The 22398-nt window shown below is 37.1% G+C and overlaps 2 protein-coding genes across 2 annotated transcripts in view; one reads left to right on the top strand and one right to left on the bottom strand.

Moving 5' to 3' along the window:
• Positions 1-7528: 7528 nt before the first annotated feature.
• KCTD18 (potassium channel tetramerization domain containing 18) lies at positions 7529-16332 on the top strand. The gene is made up of 7 exons (XM_015820802.1): positions 7529-7774; positions 9413-9614; positions 10108-10319; positions 10985-11178; positions 13460-13554; positions 14661-14763; positions 15606-16332. The coding sequence occupies exons 2-7, from the start codon at positions 9458-9460 to the stop codon at positions 16108-16110; spliced, it is 1266 nt and encodes a 421-aa protein (XP_015676288.1). The 5' UTR covers positions 7529-7774; positions 9413-9457; the 3' UTR covers positions 16111-16332.
• A 990-nt stretch (positions 16333-17322) lies between these two features.
• SPATS2L (spermatogenesis associated serine rich 2 like) overlaps positions 17323-22398 on the bottom strand; it is a 48461-nt gene continuing 43385 nt past the window's right edge. The window contains exons 8-12 of the mRNA XM_015820803.1: positions 21623-21681; positions 20514-20623; positions 19852-19954; positions 19464-19687; positions 17323-18365 (exon numbers count right to left, since the gene is read on the bottom strand). Coding sequence (XP_015676289.1) covers positions 17961-18365; positions 19464-19687; positions 19852-19954; positions 20514-20623; positions 21623-21681 — 901 coding nt within the window. The 3' untranslated portion in view covers positions 17323-17960. The remainder of the gene's footprint in view (positions 18366-19463; positions 19688-19851; positions 19955-20513; positions 20624-21622; positions 21682-22398) is intronic.

Genomic DNA, 22398 nt, shown 5'->3' on the forward strand with positions numbered 1-22398 from the left:
CATAACAATATTTCAGTACAGCATTGCCAAGGTCAGCTGTAACCAGAGGAGTTACGGGAGGGACAGTTCACACTTCAAACTAATTGGAGAACGTGATTGATGACTGTAAAATGAAGGAGTGAGTTATGCTTTGTTACGGGTGATTGGGGGTGGGAGGATTCAGTTTTTGGCTTCATTATGTACGTGCCGAAGCTATGTAGCAATAAAAGGATTCTTTAAGGTAAATAAAGCCTCAAAGTTCTTTGAAAAGCTTCTTCTTTTCGGAACCATGACACAGGGATCCCCAACCCCCAGGCCATGGACCAGTACAGGTCTGTGGCCTGTTAGGAACTGCAAGCACCTTGCAAGCGAAGCACCTTGCGAGTACCTTGCAAGCAAGCAAAACTTCATCTGCGCATGCATGGGATCTAGGTTGTGTGCAACCCCCCCCCCCCTAAATCCATGGAAAAATTGTCTTCCACAAAACCAGTCCCTGGTGCCAGAAAGGGTGGGGACTGCTGTCTTAGAAGGTATTCCCTATTTACAAGAATCTCTAGTATTAGAAGATGAAGTTAAGTCAATACTTTGGCCATTGCTAAGTCAGAAGGCTACAGATCTTGATGATGTATCTATAAAAATGTGGCTATTATAAAAAGAAGAATCTATAATGTTTCTAACAAAACTATGCCAACAAATCTGGAGACCCACACAGTAGCCAGCAAGTTAGAAGATATAGTCTATATATCATTATCAAATAGAAGAGACTTAACATATAGTGCAGACTATTGCACAATATCCTTAATTTCACGTACTAGCAAATAAGGTAACTGAATACAGATTAGAATCCTACATGCAAAGAGAAAGTCCACATATTCAAGCTGGCTTTAGAAAAGGCTGCAGAATTACATATATTACTGCTGATGTCAATAATGCCAAAAAGGAGTAAATATATGCTCCATTAATTATAGAAAATCCTCTGATTGTATAAATCATGTCAAACTATGATGTACTTAGGAACATGGAAATCCCAAAGCATCTCATTGTCCTAATGCAAAATACATGGTTCAGGAAGCAGTTTAGATGGAACATGGTGAAACAGACTGCTTGCAAATCAACAAAGGAATGAGACAAGGCTGTAAATTTATTTATTTTTTTCAACTTATATGATGAATATATATTGAGGGAAGTTAGATTGGAAGATGATGAGTGTGATTTAAGATGAGTATGTAAGAAAAATCAATGACCTGTGTTATGCTGATGTCACTATTCTGATAGCTGAAAATGCGGATTATTTGAGATTTCTAATATTGAAAGAAACAGAGTACAATAACAATATAGGACTATATTTAGCACAAACTAATGACAAGTACAGCAACCAACCTTAGAACTGACAATGAAGATATTGAAGCGATATGCTGGTCTATGACTGTAATAAAGATTTGATTTGATTTGACATTCAAATGAGCCTTTAAAAGATTATGCCTTTTAAGATCAACTATTAACAGTAAGGGAATCACAATCAAGAAATATACTGCAGACTAGCATTTGATAATTAAAGGCCTTAGAAAAGATATTTGGATCCACAAAGATTAGAATTTTGCAGGCAATAATTTTCCTTGTGATTCTCTATAGAAGTTAAAAGTAGGATTTGAAGAAGGTAGAAACAATGCTTTTGAACTTTCATGGTAGTGAATACCATGGATAAATAAGAAAAGAAATGGATCACAGAACAAATTAATTCAGAGTTCTCATTGAAGGCATAAATCCTGAAGCACCGGGGAACTACCTGAGGATTGGAAAAGAGCTGATGTGGTTCCCATCCAAAAAAGAAAAAAAAAACCAGATCCAAGAAACTACAGACCAATGAGCCTAACATCAATACCTGGGAAGATACTGGAAAAATATAATAAAAAACAGATCTGTCAACATTTAGAAGCAAATGAAGTTATAACTAGAAGAAGCCAGCATGAGTTTGTTAAAAACAGATCATGCTAAACCAATTTTATTTCATTCTTTGAAAAAGTGACTAAATTAGTAGACCAGCGAAATGCTGTGGACATGCTATACTTAGACTTCAGTAAAGTATTTGATAAAATAGTCCACAACTTACTTCTTGGTAAGCTAGAAAAGTGTGGGACAGCATCAACACCAAATGGATTTGTAACTGGCAGACAAACCATATTCAACAAGTACTTCTTAATGGTACTACGTCTGCATGGAGGGAAGTAAGCAGTGAGGTACCACAAGGTTCCGTCTTAGTTCCTGTACTCTTCAACATAAATGACTTAGATGAGAGAATAGAAGGGGAACTCATCAAATTTGCAGATGACACTAAGCTGGCAGGAATAACCAACATCCCAGAAGACAAGCTCACAATCTTAACAGACTTGAACAATGGACCTTATCCAACCACATGAAATTTCATGTGGAGAAAAGCAAGGTTTTATACTCAGGCAGGAACAACCAAAGGTACAAGTACAGATTAGGCAAAATCTGGCTCAAAAACAGTAACTATGAGAGGGACCATGGAGTCCTTGTGGACGATCACTTAAACATGAGTCAGCAGTGTGCGGCAGCAGCCAAAAAAGCTAATGCAATCCTTGGTTGTATAAACAGAGGCATAGAATCAAAATCACATGAAGTATTAGTACCATTTTATAAAGCCTTAGTAAGGCACACATGGAATACTGCATCCAATTTTGGTCACCACATTATAAAAAAGATGTTAAGACTTTGGAAAAAGTGCAAAGAAGAGCAACTAGGATGATTAAAGGCCTGGAAACTAAAACATATGAAGAAGGGTTGCAGGAATTGGGTATGGCTAGTCTAGAGAAAAGAAGGACGAGGGGGGACATGATAGCAGTATTTCAGTATTTGAGTGGCTGCCACAAAGAAAGGGGGTCAACTTATTTTCCAAAGCACCAGAAGGCAATACAAGAAACAATAGATGGAAACTAATCAAGGAGAGAAGCAACCTGGAATTAAGGAGAAACTTCTTAACAGTGAGATTAAGCAGTGGAACAATTTGCCTTCAGAAGTTGTAGGTGCTTCATCACTAGAGGTTTTTAAGAAAAGACTGAACATCCACCTGTCTGAAATGGTATAGGATCTCCTGCTTGAGCAGGGTATGGACTAGAAGACCTCCAAGGTCCCTTCCAGCTCTATTCTGATTGAATTGGTTGAAATGACTATGCTCACATTATCATATTTTGGACACATTTTATAAATATTTCACGCTCTGGAGAAGTCAGTAATGTTGAGAAAAAGTGAAAAGAAAGGGAAAAAGGGAAATCAGAAGCAAGATGGGTAGACCCAATTACAGTGGCAAAGGGAGCATTGATGGAAGACTTGAAGAGCAAAAGATTATGGACAGATCATCTTGGAGAAAATCTATATGGTTGCTAACAGTCAACACCGACTTGATGGCATATAATCAAGACAATCTGATAGGTCCAACATTCCATTAGCTCTTTGCCTTTTGTTGTTTTTATTTTATTTGGTAACTATATACAGGTATACTGCAGAAATTCAAACATTTTATTTTTGCAAGTATGAGTCTGATTACTTATAATTTAAGTAGCACTTACTAATTATCTTGGTTTTGATTTTAAATGCAAGAGAAGCATTCAGCTTTGTAACTTTTAGAGGTCCATTCTTCTTCTCCATCACATGTTTTTTCATACCTCCAATGGTAAAAAGGGAAGATGCTTCAGGCATTATATCAATTTCTATCTTTGGTTTATTTATCTGAAGACTTAATAATGGATAACATGAAAAATATATATTAAAGTTTGCATTTAAAAATATTCTGAATTGTGTAGTGTGAGTTAGGTAACAAATTCCTTGTATGTCTAATCACACTTGGCCATATAAAGTATTTTATTCTATTTATTTCTATTATTCAGTCTAAATATAGTCTTGTTTCTAAATATAATGATATTTAGAATACGATGAGATCACTTTAACAATTCAGTCATCAAATTAAAATGCACACTGTACTGAAAAAGTCATAGATTTTCTATTTTTAAAAAGATCATCATTTTCAAATCTCTCTATAGCTCAGAGCAGTTCACAGAAATTATTTATGAGGTTTACACAACGCTTTTGTGTCCTTTCAGTTTAAATTTACATTGGCTTCAGGACATTCTGGCAAACTAGTATTCTCTCTTAATCACGTCATTGGCATCACCAGAACAATTGTTTCGTCTAAAATTTAAATGATTTTAAGCCAGTTCCTGAAAATAGTAGTTTTTCTTATTTAAGCCAACAAGATCCCAAGACACTGCTCACGCATTGTACATGGTGGAAAATGTAGTACTCCGTCCTTTAGGTCATTAGCCAGTATGTTATACCAGCCATGTTAGTGAACAGACTTTGACCATTTTTTTTTACTTGAAAATACCAACAGAAGACCTCTTGTGCAGTGGTGGGATTCAAATATGTGAACAACCAGTTCTCTGTGTGGATGCCGCTTCTGGAAGTCCATTCTAGGCCTGGGCAACAAAAAATTAGCTACCAGTTCTACTGAACTGGCTGAATCCCACCACTGCTCTTGTGCCTATGGAAGTGGAATGGACCAATCCCAAAGGAACAAACTGGCGCCTCAGATAACTTGATCCCATGCCATGAAGGGCTTTAAGGGTGAAAACCAATACCTTGAATTGGGTCTGGAAGCAAACTTGCAATCAAGGCAGCTTATTAAGAGTAGTGCTATATGTACCAATTTAGGGGCCTTCAGAACTGTCTGTGCCACTGCATTCTGTACCAGCTATAGCTTCCAAATACTCTTGGGTAGCCCCATCTAGAGTATTGTAGTAATCCAATTGGGAGATGACTAGGACATAAGTGACTGAGCACAGAGTTTCAAGATCCAGAGAAGAACGCAACTGGCAAATATATACAGGTAATCTTGACTTACAACAATTCATTTAGTGACTTTTCAAAGTTACAACGGCACTGAAAAAAGACTTAGGACTGTTTTTCACACTTATGACGATTGTTGCATTCCTGTGGTCATGTGATCAATATTCAGATGCTTGGCAACTGACTCATATTCATGACATTTGCAGTGTCCGAGGATCATGTAATCCCCTTTGGCAACTTTCTGACAAGCAAAGTCAATGGGGGAGTCAGATTCACTTAACAACGGTGTTACTAACTTAACAACTGCAGTGACTCACTTAACGTGGCAAGCAATGTAGTAAAATGAGGCAAAATTCATTTAACAATTGTCTCACTTAGCAACATAAATTTTGGGCTCAGTTGTGGTCATACGTTGAGGACTCTTGTTATAGTCTACAAAGATATCTTCAGCATGTCAGGGTTGCTGAAGCATGCTCCCCTTGTCATTCTCACTGTTCTTCTTTGGCAGGCTAATGGATTGCCCGTGGTGGGAGAGCAGCTGGCTTGCTACCTGCTGCATTCTGATTAGCAGAAGAAACATACTGTCTCTGGAGGGCATCTCAGAGGCTTTGTCTGCATTAACAAGGCCTCATGGTAATCCAAATTAAATTACACAGACTCTCTCCCCATCACTGCCACCGCTTGCAGCAGCTATGTGTTACTCATGTGAGGACAGCAAATCTATCAGCATCTTCTCAGGTGCAATAAAAGGCTCCTATAGGGGCAGCCAAATATTACAATTTATTTTCCTTCCAACTTGAGAACAGGAGAAAAGCACAAGGATCCTATGCAGTTAAGCTCTTATTCTGGCTTCGTAAGAAAGAACTAGCCTCTTCACTTACCTATCCTGTGTAGCACCATAACACAAACTTATTTATGTCTTTTATTCAAGAGCTCAAGGTAAAGTACACAAAGCTCCTTCCTCCAGTTTTTCCCCACAAAAGTGACTGGAGTTTGAAAGGGAAATCTCTGCAGTAGAGAGGAGTTTTGAGCTGCTCTGAATTGTCCATGCTTTCAGAGGGCTCTTAGTTTCCTAGCTTAATGGCTTTTTTTTCTGAGAAAAAAAATCTTGAAAAATTGCAAATGGGAGGCACAAGTGCTTGGACCCATGAATGATAAAAGCCACTGCTGGAAACATTGTTATCATTTGCATTCTTTTTCCACATGCGAATTAATTTCTACTTCTGAACTTTAGCATTCAGATCAGATTCTACCTCTGTGGAAGTTCCCTTTATTTATTAGAAACCACAAATAGTGGGGATGATCTAAACCTTCAAGCCCAATCCTTATTCAAGCAAATGAAAGAACTGCAATATGTGCATTGGATAAACTATGTTTAATCTTCTGAATTCTAGAAAAAAAATATGCTGTGGGGTGCACCTATGTGCACAAACCTCGTTAGGGAGCAGTGGAAAAAAAAAGTGGGAAAAGAAATACTTTCATGTTAAGAAGAGAGGAAGAAAGTGATTCCGACACCTGACGGGGAAAAAAAAAAGAGAGCCATAACATGTCATAATTTCTCACCCGGGACACTTCAATGAACGATGCTTGTGACATAACTCCGTCACTCTTTAAGAGAAAGGGATATGGCGCTCAACCCCAGAACCGTTTAACTGCGGCCACGCAACAGCGCGCGAGCGTTGCGGTGCCTCAGGCACGCGCTGGCATTCAGCCCTTGGACACTAGCGCGCGGACGGAGTTTGGACCCCTCTCGATCCGAAAGCACGGCGGGAGAGCGATCGGTGGGCAGCTGAGGCTCTATAGCAGGGGTTCTCAACCTTGGCAACTTTAAGACTTGTGGACTTCAACTCCCAGAATTCCACAGCCAGCAAAGCTGGCTGAGGAATTCTGGGAGTTGAAGTCCACAAGTCTTAAAGTTGCCAAGGTTGAGAACCCCTGCAGTCTATAGAGACTCGCTCGGCTAGTTGTCTTCGTCACTGAGCGCCTTTTTGGCTTTCTAGCCGGCCCTATTCTTGCCCGCTTATCCTCCTCGTGCCCGCTTAGCCGCGCGAGGAGCCTCGCGGAGGCAAGGCAGGCAGCTTGGAAAATGCGGAGCGAGATCCGTCGAGGGAGGAGCAGTTTTTTCAAAGTGGTTTCTTGTATGTCCTGTTTTGTTGTCCTGTTGCGTCCATAGGTTGTTGTTCCGGGGGCTGCTTTAAAAACGGGCACTTTCCTTCCTTTCTTTCTTTTTCTTTTCAAATCCAACCCGGGCGTGACTCCTCTTCCGCCTGCGTCCTTTCCGCCGGATTTGGAAATGGAAGCGGTAGACGGGTAGCGCGAAAGGAGGCGGGGTTTCGCGTGCCTCTCCCGAAATTTCTGGGCGGAACCTCGGACTAGGAAGGTAACGGACCGCACGAGCGGAGCGTTTCCTGGGGCTTCCTCCTTGGCCTCGCTTCCCTCTGATCCCTTTGTGCTCCCGGGTTCCTCTTCCTCCTCTTCCTCCTCCTCCAGCCGCTGCTGTTTTCTGCCTGTAGAAGAAGGAAGGGACTGGCTTGGGTTTCCTTCCTCCCTCCTGCCGGATGCTACGTGTGTCTTCCCTGCCCTCGGAAACGTACATAAAAGAGGAAAAGGAGACAGCTTGACTGACTTAGCAGGGGAACAGGGGAGCCTTCAAATAAGATTGCAAAAATCCAGCCAACCACCAGATGGCAGCTAAGAGGCAGAAAATTATAACTCCTTGCTGGCTTTTCGGAGCTGTCCGCATTTTTGTCGGATATTGTTCCTAGGGATAGCTGGACTTAACTTTATGTGATGGTGATACTTAGCAGGTTTCTAAGGAATCTTGGCTGCCGATCTGTAAACTGTCTGGATTCTTCCCAATGTAGAAAGGCTGATGTCCTCCAACTGTTTAATACAACAGCTCTGTACTCTTTGACTATTGGACATGGTTAAGGTAAAGAATCCAGCTTGCCTGGCCAAAATCCATACTTCAAATTGTACAGCATTTGTACAGTTTGTCATTGTTTGTTCCAAATTCCCTCTTGGATCTTAGAATTTTAGAAGGGAGAGAAACGCTATCGTTGGATCTAGCAAAGAACTCTGCTGTTTAATTTGGACCTAATTTGTATCAGAAACATTAATGACATGGCAAAGCTCTCTAGGAGGCCTATCTCATTTGGACAATTTGGACCTAGACCAGTGGTGGCGAACCTATGGCACGGGAGCCAGAGGCGGCACTCAGAGCCCTCTCTGTGGGCACGCGCACTGTTGCCCCAGTCCTAGGCCTTCAGCTGGGTTTTATAAAACCTTTTCGCTTTAGGCCTCCGCTGCCTTGTGCAAAAAAAAAAAAAGGTTCAATCAGTCAATTTCAACTTCTCGTGGGGAAAAAAAAGATCTTGCAAAGTTGGAATTGATTGATTGAACTTTTTAGTCCCACCCAGTCTGCTCTTACCACTGCAGCCACGCCCAGCCAATGGGCCACACCCAGCCAATGGGCCACACCCACCCGGCACTCGACGATGCATAAGTGGGTTTTGGATTGCAATTTGGGCACTCAGTCTCTAAAAGGTTTGCCATCACTGACCTAGACATTCTTTTCCATTTCTAGTCCCCTCGTGTTTTCTCATGGCACAATATATTTGGAAGAAGAGGAATAGGAGCCCATATATTGAAGTACTCATGAAGATGTTTTGTTATTATTTGCTAAACAAGTTTATAAACCCAGGCTGTTTTTATGGATAGCAGGCTATTATTCAATGTATTTGTCTAGAAAAGTCATAGAGCATGCACATTTATTTGATTCATAAATCACACTTGCACAGCAGCTCAAGGTGGTGTACAAAGTGCTGGCCTCTATTTCCCCCCCACAATGGCACTCCTACAAGGGCTCCCTAGCTTGGGTGATCTCTTCTGAAAGGAGGTTCTAATAAAAACATATGTAGCTCTTGGCATTTAGCATTTTGATGAAAACTATGCTATGGTTCACAATCTTACTATGCCTCTTTTATTCAGGTAAGCAAATATTCATGGCATTTCAGTCTGAAATTGTAACTGCTCAGTATTTAGAATTGCACATTACTTCACAAGTTTCTCCCAGAGCATATTGGATAAAGGAAGAAATGCCTGAGGAACATGGTCTGTCCTGACTCCAAATACGTCTTTCCAAGTGTAGGAACATTACTTTCCTAACATACAGTAGTTCTATTAATGTAACTCAAGTTTCTTAGGATTAAAGTTAAATAAGAATAGTTGGGTTTTCCGTTATGAATACAATTTGCTTTCACTGTAGTGGTTGAGAAAAAGTTACCTAGGAACAAGGCATTGGAACTACAATTCACAATGAGAATTATAGCAATTGAATCCCCAACAATTTTAAGAATGCTGTGTTAGAAGTGTGATCTGCATGTGCATTCTTATGATGGTATGCATCTTCAGCATTTAAGAAATTTCTACTAATTGTCCAAAGGATTGAAGTGAAACATCTGCACAAAATTTAAGTCATTTAACTATTATTTTTGAGTGATGATGTTACTGAAATGCTAATTTTCTTACTTAATCTCCTAAATTCAGTTTTATATAAAATTTATTTCAGGTATCAAAATACATAATCTAATCAACAATATTAACTGCAGAAGTGATGGATGACAGCAAGTCTGAAAAGATGGTAGATATTATTCGACTGAATGTTGGAGGCTTTATGTACACAGCTAGATGTGAATCTTTATGCCGTTTTAAGGATTCAATGTTAGCAGCTATGTTCAGTGGAAGGTTTCCTTTAAAAATGGATAATTCAGGTAAAAAGCTTCTTAAATTTTAAATAGCCTTTGAAAAGGCAAACAAATGCATTTCAACATTTATGACAAGATAACTTGGTTGTGGGCTACTTTGCATTATTTTTCCTGTGAGCTTGACTACCACTTCTTGATTTTTTCCATTTGCATCAGTTTTCTTATGCCCTTGTTCTGCAGATGTGCAGTCTGTACTATTTCATTCTATAGAGAAACAAATGTCCTGAATTAAAGCCCAATGCACAGTTTGGGGGTGTGATTAGATATTGTCCCAGTATATTCTGAGTTCTGCAATAAGGTAATCCTACTTGATTTGGCTTCTGTTAATCTAATACAATGTGTTGAACCATGTCCAACTTGTCTAATATAAATTAAACTTTAATTAAACTTTAATTACTCCCTTTTTTGTTAACACAGATTTACTGGGCAATATAACATACTACACTACAGTAATGGCAGTATACAAAATGTAGTGTACATTTTTTGTTTCTGTTTCCAGGAGCATGCCTTATTGATCGTGATGGCAATCTTTTTAAATATCTCTTAAATTATCTTCATGGAGAAGTTTGGATTCCTGAAAATGAGGAAACACGAATTGCATTACAAGAAGAAGCTGATTACTTTGGCATTCCTTATCCTTACAGTCTTGTTGACCATCTAGCTAATGAAATGGAGACATATTGTTTAAGAACAAATGTAGAACTTAAGAAGGTCAGAATTTTCCTATGTTCTTTAATTGTTCTGCGATATATACTCAACATTTGATAAAGGACAAGTAATGCATATTTCTCAGCTGGAAAATAGCTTTTACCCTTTTATTAGGACTTATTCCACAAACCACTTTGTCTAGGATGGGCTGGCAGGGAATAAGTTGAAAAATTAGTTAGCCATTATATATAAAGATTATTGTTGATAGGACTAAAGAAAATATCTGCAGTTGTAATATACCAATCCTCACAATCCAATTATAACAGACACTTTTCATACACTTGTATGCATGTTTTTATGCATATATTAAAACATAGCCCATCACTAATGGTAAATACAATTCAGTAATCCATTTCAGTATTAGTGCATTTTCTCTTAACACATTTCTAATAAAAATCTAATATTTTGTCTACATATTTAGCAAATTACATTGACTACATAGAATAACTACTTAAAGTATCGTTAAGCTATTTTTCAGAGTAGAAGCGGTAAGACTGCAGATATCTGTGTTTTTACCAGTGGCAAAATGCCATGAACTCAGTAGGATTACATTGACAGAAGTAGGCTGCAGATATTTTGGATACTTTTTAATAACTCAAATTATGTAAAATATATTAAATAGCCAGATTGTTTGATTGAATATATATATTGGTGTACTCCTTTTCTAGGCACTCATAGGTTTTTGTGACTCTTATGGCTTAATATGCACTAAACCAACAGTTTGGGTCTTGCATTACCTCAATACTTCTGGTGCCAGCTGTGAGAGTAGAGTAATTGGAATATATGCCACAAAAGCTGATGGAACAACTGCAATTGAAAAGGAACTAGGAGGACGAATAAATAGTAAAAATATCTACAAAAGGTGAGAAGTTTCTCAGCCAGGTGACTATATATTAACATAAGATTATAAATGAATTTACATAACTCATTATGCAATTTCTGTTTAGAGAAAAAATGGCAGATATTCTCCAGATGCTTTAGTCTTCAATATTACTCATTCCCTGTCATTGTGAACAGTGACATATCATCATGGGACTTGTTCCTCAACAGTTACCAGGAAGTTAGGTTCCTACTATTGTGCTCAACAATAGTGGCAGTTTTCTAAAAATAAGCAAATCTTTCCTAGTGTCATTTTTTTGAGATTTGCTTATTTATACAAATTGGCTAAGATTGCAGTCTTATATCTAATCACAATGATGTAGTCCCATTAAATGTAATACAACAGAAGTTACTTCTGGATAGAAGAATATACTGTATAATTATTACTTAGATTAACACGAAAGATTTAATATTAAGCACTCTCCAAATATGTTTCTATATTGGTGTGCTAACATCTGCTAGAAAATGCCTGCATACTCAGTAAATCTTCTTTGGAATATTTGAGAACATCTGATACAGGTTTGAAGAATATATAGGAAAAGGAGATCAAGAGAAAGTCCAGTTGTATAACTAGGTTTCTACTTCTGTAATGTCTGTGTAGTACTCTGGATCGTAACTCTTGTTAATAAAACTAAGCCTGGAATATTTAAACATATATTGCCCAGAAAATACAGTGGATTAAACAGTAATTCATTCAAATGTAATTGTGTGATTTTGAGGTAGAACTAAATGTTACTCTTGCTGTCTTTTCAGTTTGTTTGCATAAGGTATATTTATTTGAATAGCTAGATGAAATTATTATGTAAAAATAATTAAACAAGTAAGAATTCTACATTTAGTCCTACAAATTGTGTTATCAAAATTCAGCAATGAAGACAATGTAATCTAGTCCTGGTACTTGGATTAATAAAATAGTTCACTTAAACACATGTTGTTGTTAGTTGCGAAGTCGTGTTCGACCCATCGCGACCCCCTTGGACAATGTTCCTCCAGGCCTTCCTGTCCTCTACCATCTTCTGGAGTCCATTTAAGCTCACACCTACTGCTTCAGTGACTCCATCCAGCCACCTCATTCTCTGTCGTCCCCTTCTTCTATTGCCCTCAATCTTTCCCAGCATTAGGCTCTTCTCCAGTGAATCCTTCCTTCTCATTAGATAGCCAAAGTACTTGAGTTTCAACTTCAGGATCTGGCCTTCTAAAGAGCAGTCAGGGTTGATCTCCTCTACGACTGACCGGTTTGATCGCCTTGCAGTCCAGGGGACTCGCAGGAGTCTTCTCCAGCACCTTAATTCAAAGACCTCAATTCTTTGTCGCTTAGCCTTTCTTATGGTCCAACTTTCACAGCCATACATTGCAACGGGGAAAACCATGGCCTTGACTATACGTACTTTTGTTGGCAGGGTGATATCTCTGCTTTTTAGTACGCTGTCTACATTTGCCATAGCTTTCAACCATAGTTTCTGGAATATACCACAATCTCTGGGTTCAGATATCATATGTTTCAGCACAATATGGAGTCATCAATTGCAATGTATAAATTGTGCTTTATGGTCCACTATGATGTATGAGCTCAGTCATTATAACTTCTTTTTCATACCATAATGAAAATTAATGATGGTTTAATGCAATGTGAGAATCCAGTTCAGGGACCAATTGAGATTAATCCTAATATCCTTCCATTTTCTGTTGTAGAATATTTTATGAATTGCTGCTACTTCTTTTGTTAAAGAGAAATTTCAACAATGTGGTTATCTTAAATATTTAGATCCGTGGTGGCGAACCTATGGCACGCATGCCACAGGTGGCACGCAGAGCCCTCTCTGTGGGCACGCATGCCATCGCCCCAGTCCTAGGCCTTCAGTTGGGTTTTATAAAACCTTTTCGCTTTAGGCCTCCGCTGCCGTGTGCAAAAAAAAGAGGTTCAATCAATCAATCAATTTCAACTTCTCACGGGGAAAAAAAAGATCTCGCAAAGTTGGAATTGATTGATTGAACTTTTTAGTCCCACCCAGTCTGCCGTTACCACTGCAGCTACGCCCAACCAATGGGCCATGCCCACCCAATTGGCCACATCCACCCAGCACCCAATGATACATAAGTGGGTTTGGGATTGCAGCTTGGGCACTCAGTCTCTAAAAGGTTCGCCATCACTGGTTTAGATCATAGGAATGAATGTTCAAATGGTTATGATTCTTTGGTATGAAAAAGTAACTTTAGCATTTCATTTAGTAAAACAATTTGTTTTTTTCTACTTTTTTTACTAGAGAGGCTGGAAACAACATCCAGTACATTTGGAGTTACTATTCAGTAACAGAATTGAAGAAGATAATGGATGCATTTGAGGCTTGGGAAGGAAGAGGTATGTCTTTGTGTGTGTGTTTCTATATTTGAAGATGGCATTTTTTTTTAAAGAATATAAGTATTTATGGTTGGGAGTCGGCTGTTGAAAGTTAACCAGGGTATTTTTTCATTTATTTTTCATTCATTTTATTCATTCAGCAACATAAGAAAAAAGAATAACTGGCTCTTAATGTAACAAAACCAGTATCTTGGGCACTATTATTACTTAGGCTCAAACAATCAACTATCTATTATTTCAATATAGTAAAAATGTAATCAATTGTGAAATTGAAGAAATACCATTTCAAATATCATGTATTGGGTTCTTTATATCATGTGTTGGCATGATAGTGTAATATTCATTTCTGCCAGAACAAATATTGTGAATTTTGAAAACATGCACATACTTGCCTAAAGGAGTCAGTTAAGTATAATAGCCATTATTCTGTTCTCTTTTTAGAAACATATTACTACTTCAGGCAATTGCCTGAAATTGAGAAAGGTAAAAAATAGTATAAATTAAATAACTGATAATAAGATAAAAAATATTATAAATTAAAAAATAGGAGTTGCATCCTGCAACATCTCCCTCCCTCCACATACAATCAGAACTACTACAGCAGGTTGAAAATATTCCAGAGTTGGGATGCGTGCAGTAAAATCAGGGGTCCCCAACCTTTGGTCCGCAAATTGCTCCTGGTCTACGGCCTGTTGGGAACTGGGTCGCGCAAGTGGCAAGTGAGCATGGCAAAGCTCCATTAGTGCATGCTCGGGATTAGGTTGTATGGATGAAACCATCCCCTTTCCCGCCGTCGCCACCTGCTGCTGGTCCACAGAGCCAGAAAGGTTTGGGATCACTGAGTAAAAAGATGAGGAAAAAGATTTCACGTTTTTATGTCAGCAACTTCCCTTACGTAATTCTGGATGTAGTTCAATTCTGTACATAGAAAAAGATATTCAGAATATTGCTCTTCAATTATGGGAACACAAAGAGAAACTGTTGTAATAAAGGTATGTTTCCAGTTGCATTAACACATTCCTTATTGCATATCAGTGAATTTCAGGTAGAAGTTACCAAATTTATGCATCTTGAATATTGTGAAATGATATGTTTGAAATTACAAGGTGCCAGCTACTGGCGAGTACCACAGGAGCTGATAGAGTGTTGGACTCTTGAGGAGCATTCTTTGAAAGGAAGCCTTCAAAATATGTCTCCAGTACGTAAACGGTAGGTATTGTGGTTCATTTGCCTGTTGTGGCCTTTAAGTGGAATAAAAGTTATATTTGCACTTGAGTTTTTGTATCAGTATCTTCTGATAGAAGAATCGTGTGTTACCAAGTGATATGTAGTTAGTGTGTTATAGAAGGATCAGTAAACCCTCCTGCATTGAATATGTTAAACAATACATTACAAAACACTGTTTTGAAAGTTTTTAGGAAGAAATGTTTTAGACCTTGTGTGAGGGAAGCTGTGCTTTCACTAAAATAGTGCAACTTTTTTCTGATCTTCATTCAAGCCTAAAATAAAGTGCTTTTGTTTTAAGAGTCACATAAAACTTAATTAATTCAATTTGAATAGTCCATCTCAACAAGTGATTCTTGGCAGTGAATAATCTTAAATCAATCTTCAATGAAGGCATTTCTTAAAGCAGCAGTAACTTTTTTTCAGACTCATGTAAAAACTTCTTTAATGAGTAATGGAGAGATGCTACACTCATGCTGCTTCTCCTTCTCCTCTCACAAAAATGCATGTTATTCTCTTTGCTATAAAATGCAAGCCCATTTTGTAACACTTAATAATGAACATAAGAAAAATATACTTGGAAACATGCTGAAATTATATTTGGTATTAAATAAGAATGTATCTTTTCTATTGTTTGTGCCGAATACAGATGATTATCAGTATAAATATGTTGTCCTAGTTCCTTATACATTGATGATTGAAATGTCTGATATATGTGTATGTGCCATTTTAGGCAGATATCGGAGTAAAAATAATTTTTGCATATGCTGAATATTATACTTATCCTCTGTCTTTACTGGATTCAGTGGACAATGATTTTTTTACAGACGAATAATTGATTCTCCTGGTGAGGAAGAAAGACAACTGAATAGCAGAACAGCTCGAAAGCTAGTTCAATTCTCTGGCCCCTCTACAAGTACCTGCATCAAAGTTAAAAACTCAGCTTCTTTAAAGATAACAGCATCTTCACCTCCCCAAACGGCTCTTAAGTGTCCTAGCAACAATACTTCTTTAATAAGCAAAAAGATTTCGAGAACTCTTTATGCAAGGACTGTCCCATTGACTAAAAATTCTCAGGCCTCTCTTAGAAACGCTGACCGTGGGGGAGTTGGCCAAATGATCCCAAAGTCTCCCTCGTCTAGAAAGTTTGCAACCGGTCGGGTGATAAAACTGAAGCGGACTCCACTCTGTAATGAATCAGTTGTGAAGAAAGTTAAACAGCAATTTCCATCTACTGCAATTGCTGCTACTTCTACAGATCACTCAAACTGTGAGCATTCGGCCCTTTCCCTGAGGTGCAGTACTAACAGAGATGGTCTCCAGAATAGCTAGCTGAGTGGGGAATGTGTAAGACTGATCTCTTTAAGATGGTTATTTTTTAACAACAAAACCTTTTACCTCTTGAGAGGTAAAACAATCCCAGGTTCCACAGAAATATTCTAATAAAATCCTCTAAGATGGTGGATGGTAGTCAGTTGGTGTTCATTTTTGTAATGTACATTATAAATAATTACAAAGTATAATTAAATGTGGAACATTGGTTATTTTAGAATATTATTTATACTAGATTAGGTGTGTTCCAAGGCTTTTAATTTTTTAAAAACTTGTGCAGTTTTTCTGAGTTTTTCCGAGCCTAATCAGCCTTCCATCCTTCCAAGATCGATAAAATGAGGACCCAGATTGTTAGTGGGAATATGCTGACTCTATAAACCGCTTAGAGAGGGTTGTAAAGCACTATGAAGTGGTATATAAGTCTAAGTGGTATTGCTATAGAGAACAGTAGTAATAGTAATGTGCAGTGCTTTTTTTGTAAAAACAAAAGGTGCTGGAACTCACACGTCATACAACCCGCCTTGCCTACCCTACAAGGTTCCATCCAAAACGATGGGCATTCTATGACAAAAAAAGCCCTGGTAATGTGAACAGAAGGGCTGGTCAGGTTTGTATAGAATATGCAACAGTGTTCTTGGCATTCATTCAAAGGGACTTTTTAGAGATTTAGGCTTTCCTTAACCTTAATGGATGGCTTTGGTGTTCTGGACCAAGGCAGGCCTGTGTAAACAGAGGCACTTGACTATCAATAAATGAGACTTCCTAAAACGAAATATTTCTTTTAAGCTCAGAGATGTATGATTTGTATTTAATTTTCCTTTTGAAGACACTGAATGGGAGCAGTGTCTTCCTTTTGAAGACACTGCATAGAAGCTAGCTATAAAAATCCTAAAAGAAAACTAAATTCCCCAGCCTTGTCATTTTTGGCAGTGTGAGAAATGTGTTATCAATGAAAGAAAAGGTAGTATGATATAATGGTTAAAATCTTTGACAAGGATTAATGAGACTCCTTATGTTTGAGACAGTATAACTAATGGGAAGGAAGGTGAATTTGCCCCATTCCCCCCTCCCAGCAAAGATTGTCACAGTAATTGGATCAGAGAAGTAGCCTGTTGCAATAATATTAATGGGAATGTTAAGTTTGCCCTCTTGAACTCCCCAAATAAGTGTAGGAATAACTCCCCTCCCGAAGAAAAAAGAATCTCAGACTGAAACACATTCAATTTTTAATCCACAAAAATAATCAGTCATTAAAAAGAACTGAAAGGCTTGGAAAAACTATTCTGTGTAAGCTATATAAATTTCAAATGGAAAAAACAGACATTTTACAAATATTATAGCACGGAACAATTAATATATAGTTTTTCTACTATTATGATTGATCTTGAGTATTTTTCTGGATATGACATTAGGTTGCACAGAACTATGAGATTTGTTATGTACAATTGTTGAATTTTAATATGGGAAGAGTGAAAAATGTTACATATTTACATAACATCCAATTCTACAGATGCCAGTATTTTAGCTCTTTAATACTGAATGACTGAAAACAAACTGGGCTATAATAAACATTATCTGTAATGACATCCTCTTACAGTTTATTTTTCAATATCAGTCTAATAGATCTGTAAGTACTGCTGGCTATAGCTGCATTATTATGAAAAAATAATCTTGAGTATATTGAGCAAAGCTTTCTGTGTAGAAAACAAGATAAAGTTAAGACAATTTCAGCAAGTTTGGCTTACCACAATTGTAATATTTTTCTCAAGCTATTTTGTCAGTATTTGTGGAGTACACAATAAGGGAGGGGAGAAGCACCTTTAGTGAAAAAATTAAGATGATTACTGTTATTATGCCACCAAAGTCACAGCTGGCACTGTGACTGAAAGGGCAGGTGTTTCTCCAGAAGTCTCTAATTTTGGAGGATATAAATTACAAGGAGAACCCCTTGCAATATTGCTGCACAAAGGACTGGGTTCTGGAGGGCCTGGAATAGGATGCTTTTGCTGTGTTTTCTCTGGGTATGCTCCCTTTTCTAGATTTTTTATGGGTGTTGGTTGCTCTTGAGTTTTTACCATGCCTCTGTTTTTGGGCTTAAAGCTGTGATGGTACTGCCGTCGGTATTCATGTCGAGAGTGACTCTTTGGGTTGCTCTGATCAGATTCATCACCAGGACTTTGGGGCTTGAGAGAACCATTGATTCGAATGCCATGGTAGTGTGCATGAAATCTTCGTCTTGGACCTGAAGGCACATTCTGTCCAGGAAGAAAAAAGAACACCAGGACTCATTTCAGTGAAAACCTCCATCCAGTTCAGTTTGATAAAAGTTGGGCAGTATTATTATTATGTGTACCAAAGCCTATCTATTACAGTATATTACGCATGTCAGCATCATAGTCATTGAGGCTGCTCTAATGACCCCATCAACTTGCTGCCTCTACTGGCTGGAAATATAAAATCATATCCTTCCCCAGTTCCTTTTTGGGGAAACTGAGGGCAGGTGGGGAGATAACAGAACAATAAGCTAATAATTGGCAATTTGCTTGAATTGCTACTACTGTAATTACATTCCTCTGACACTAAGACAAAATGGCACTGGGCCTGTCTTAGCTCAACTACCATGTTTTGGAAAATGAAACATTTTCAGTGTTCAATATTTTTTCATCCACGAATGGGCGCAACACTGGTCCAGGAATGGGCACAATTGGCACACAAGATAAATTTGTACAAAGGACCCCTAGCTATGGTTGCCACCTGCTCTTTTAATAGGAACCATTGTTTCCAAGAGAACCCCAAACTGATTAGTCATGAAGATAGATTTATAGCCATCATTGAATAAACCTGGACATAACACGTAGGCCTATTCCGAAACAAACTGTTTCTGGAACAATAGATTGTTTTGCAAAAGAATGAAGTAACACATCATCCATCCACCCATCCATTCTTCTGGAGACATTTCATTTAGCTGGATTGAGTTGGTATAAGTGAAAGACAGAAGAGAGTTTATATATGGTTATGATATTAAGCCATCATTATGATCTTTTCAATTCATTTATCAATGCAGCTCATTTTAGACTGAAAAAGAACATATTATTCTACTCATGTTAATTTTTAAGAACATAGGAATTAGCTGAAAGGTGTCTTAAAGTCACATACATAAATCAAATCCAAAGGTGTTGCAGGATTTAGAATCTTTTAATAATACAGCATTTAAAAGAATTTCTGAATCTGGGAAGAAATTGACTCAATATTCTCAACTATGTGTCTATATAATGTTTCTCATACAGTTGTAAATTTTTAACTTTATAATTTTTATGTTGATTCACAGACAAAACCTTTTCCTTGACCTTTACCTGTTTATTTGTTGAAGTTACGTGAGAAGAGGATTCTGTAACTGGGATAACTTGGCTTGAACCTTTAGTTGTTGCTGTTTTGTGATCAGAAGTCTTGGCAGGGGTCTGATTAGAATATTTTCGGCTATATGTATTTTGCGTGCTGGCCACTGATTTTGAAATTTCTGACTGAAGGAACATCGTGGATGGTGTTCTTGAGGAGTAATTGTTTTTTGGATGGAAAACTACAAAGAAAAATACAAATTTTATCATATAATATATTGACATGAATTCCAGAAAAATTAAACCAAAGGCAGTGTATACATTATATTTACTAGCTATGAAAATGGTTCTAACAAGTGTTTTAAAGAGCAATTAATGAAGAAGCTGAAACTTTACTACAACTTACTTTCTCCACAGTGTAATATCTGCATTTTTAACTGTTCAGTGTCACAGGAAAAGCGGGCAGCTCTACCCAATTCTTCATCGTATTTACGTTCACTTACAAAGTGCTACAATGAAGGGAAAAGTAACTGTTATAAATAGCCTCACATGATTAAATAATTAGAAGATCACACTGAAGTCCAACTTGTTGAACAAAAGCTTTTTAAGGAGATAAGTGTTCCAATCTTAGAAAGTTTGGATATTTTTTATATTTTGTAAAATGCTATTGTAAAATCTGATTCCGAATCAATAATACAACACCCTATCCTCACATTTGATGGAAGGAGTATTTGTCACTGGAAAAAATAACTACAATTATACAAGGGAATTAAAGCACAAGGCTCACAAGAAAATAAAAAGAATTCTGCAATTTTAATACAACTGGAAATAAAAGCAGGAATATTACTATGCTTATATGAATCTGAATACTGCATTACTTTTCAAAATCTTACTACAAAATACAAGGGAGATAGCACAGTTAAGTAAGATGACATTCTAAAAAAACTAGATTTATATTTTGCTTGAGCCCTTGTGGTGAGAACCCGTGGTTCTAAGTGCTGAAATAGAGATACATGACTTGTATATAGCTATGCTTATTTTTAAGAGAAATATCCTTTTAAAGATGACCTTAATTTCAGCTCGCAATTCAGCCAGCTGAATCTCAGCCATCTGACTTGCCAAATCTGTTAGTCTCTTCAATTCTTCAGCTTTTTTCTGACGCGCAGTCAAAATATCCACTGCCAAAGAAAAAAGGATAATGCAAAATGTTAAATGTTCACGTGGAAGAGATAACCACTATGAAAAATTAAGTGATCCATAAATGTATGATTTCTTTCTTTGTTTACTTATGCTACGTTATCTGAATCTTGCCTTTCTCTAAAAAGCTTTGAGTGGGATTACTATGTTAATATGCTATGTTAAGAGTTTTCCATTCACCCTGGGAAAATTCTAGACTTTCCCAAGAAAAGTGAATGATTTAAAAGAGAGGCAGGAATCATCCCAAATCTGTTGGTGCAGTATTGGAAACCAACTTAACCCCAAGTAACTGTTTTATCAGCCCTCTGCAAAGATGTTATAGCCCTGAGCCCAAGTAATCTTTTAATTTCAGGGGTTTTTTTTCTTTACTTTCTGCCACTGCTTGTACATATTTAGCAAGCATTACTCAATTTTTTTATTTCCAGTATGAAAAATATGGAGCAACATCATAAATTGGATTTATATTTTTATCTTATTAATTTAGACCACACTGTCTAGGAAGATTTGTAATAGTGGACCTGTACACACTATCATGCATGCAAATTCATTGGCAAAGTCAATGATGATAGGAATGGTTAGTGGAACAAGAAGGCAAGCAAAGAACACACTGGCTTGATACCATCAAAACTTATAGAAAGATGAACATCCAACAATTGAAAGAAACTGTGCTGAACAGGGTAGCATGGAGAGCACTTGCCTATAAAATTGCCAAGAATTGAACATGACTGAATGGTTAAAACAACACTTTTGTCAATTAAAGAAAAAAGCGAGAAGGACCTATCTTCACTGATAGAAATATTTCATTATTCACTCTCCAATCAATGGTAAGTTCCAAACACTTAACTGTTGAACGTATAGCAGCCAAATTATTCTTCAGTCTGCGATATTGGCTGGGGAAATTTATGGCCAAATTGAAATGTATACAATATTCAAGTTACTTTTGAAATAAACTTTGCATTTTAATTTTAATTTCTACTTACTGGCTTCTTGTTTAACCTTGTCGACTTCTGCCATTAAAGCCACTTCCTTGTCGATTATGCTGAAAATGGAAACAATTTAATTTAGGACAATATTAATGAGAGACTTGATTAATTATGTCCTTAGAAACGGTTTTCAAACAGAATTTATGGTAAGAGTTATGAAAAATGTTGCTTTCTGGAGAAAATTAATTTAAATAAAAAGGTAAGAAATCAGCTTTCTTTTTGCTTCAGATTCGAACATATTACTTCATTAAAACGTATGTTCAGTTATTTATATTAATGTTACATTCTTATATATGATCCTTAAACTCACTAGATGTGGACTTAAACCAAATCTTATATATATCTTAGTTTGAAATGGAGTACGTCAAATGCAGTCACTATCAAAGGTTTTTATAATGGGTTAACCATTGTTCATTTCTATAATGTTCATGAGACACTGTTATAGCTAGACTGATGATATCACAATATAATTTATTTTTTAAATTTAATAAACATAATAGTATATTTTCTACCGACGGAACAAGGTTTTATCTTCTCTGCTGATGTTCTTTTGGTTCATTTAACCTGCTGAATGGGATTTTAGAAACTTCAAAATTAGTCTCTTCTAATTCTGTTATTTTGTATTCTAAAAAAAGTATCTTAATGTGAAGAAATATGGAAAGTAGTAACACATTGGACATTTATTGATCTAAGCAATATATTTTGCTGCTGTACAATTCCACATCCAATCTATGTTAAAAGGAAAATACTATATATCAGCTCATTATGGCTTG

This window comes from Protobothrops mucrosquamatus, unplaced genomic scaffold (genome assembly GCF_001527695.2).
Source record: "Protobothrops mucrosquamatus isolate PMUCROS unplaced genomic scaffold, P.Mucros_1.0 scaffold1184, whole genome shotgun sequence".
Lineage (NCBI taxonomy): Eukaryota > Metazoa > Chordata > Lepidosauria > Squamata > Viperidae > Protobothrops > Protobothrops mucrosquamatus.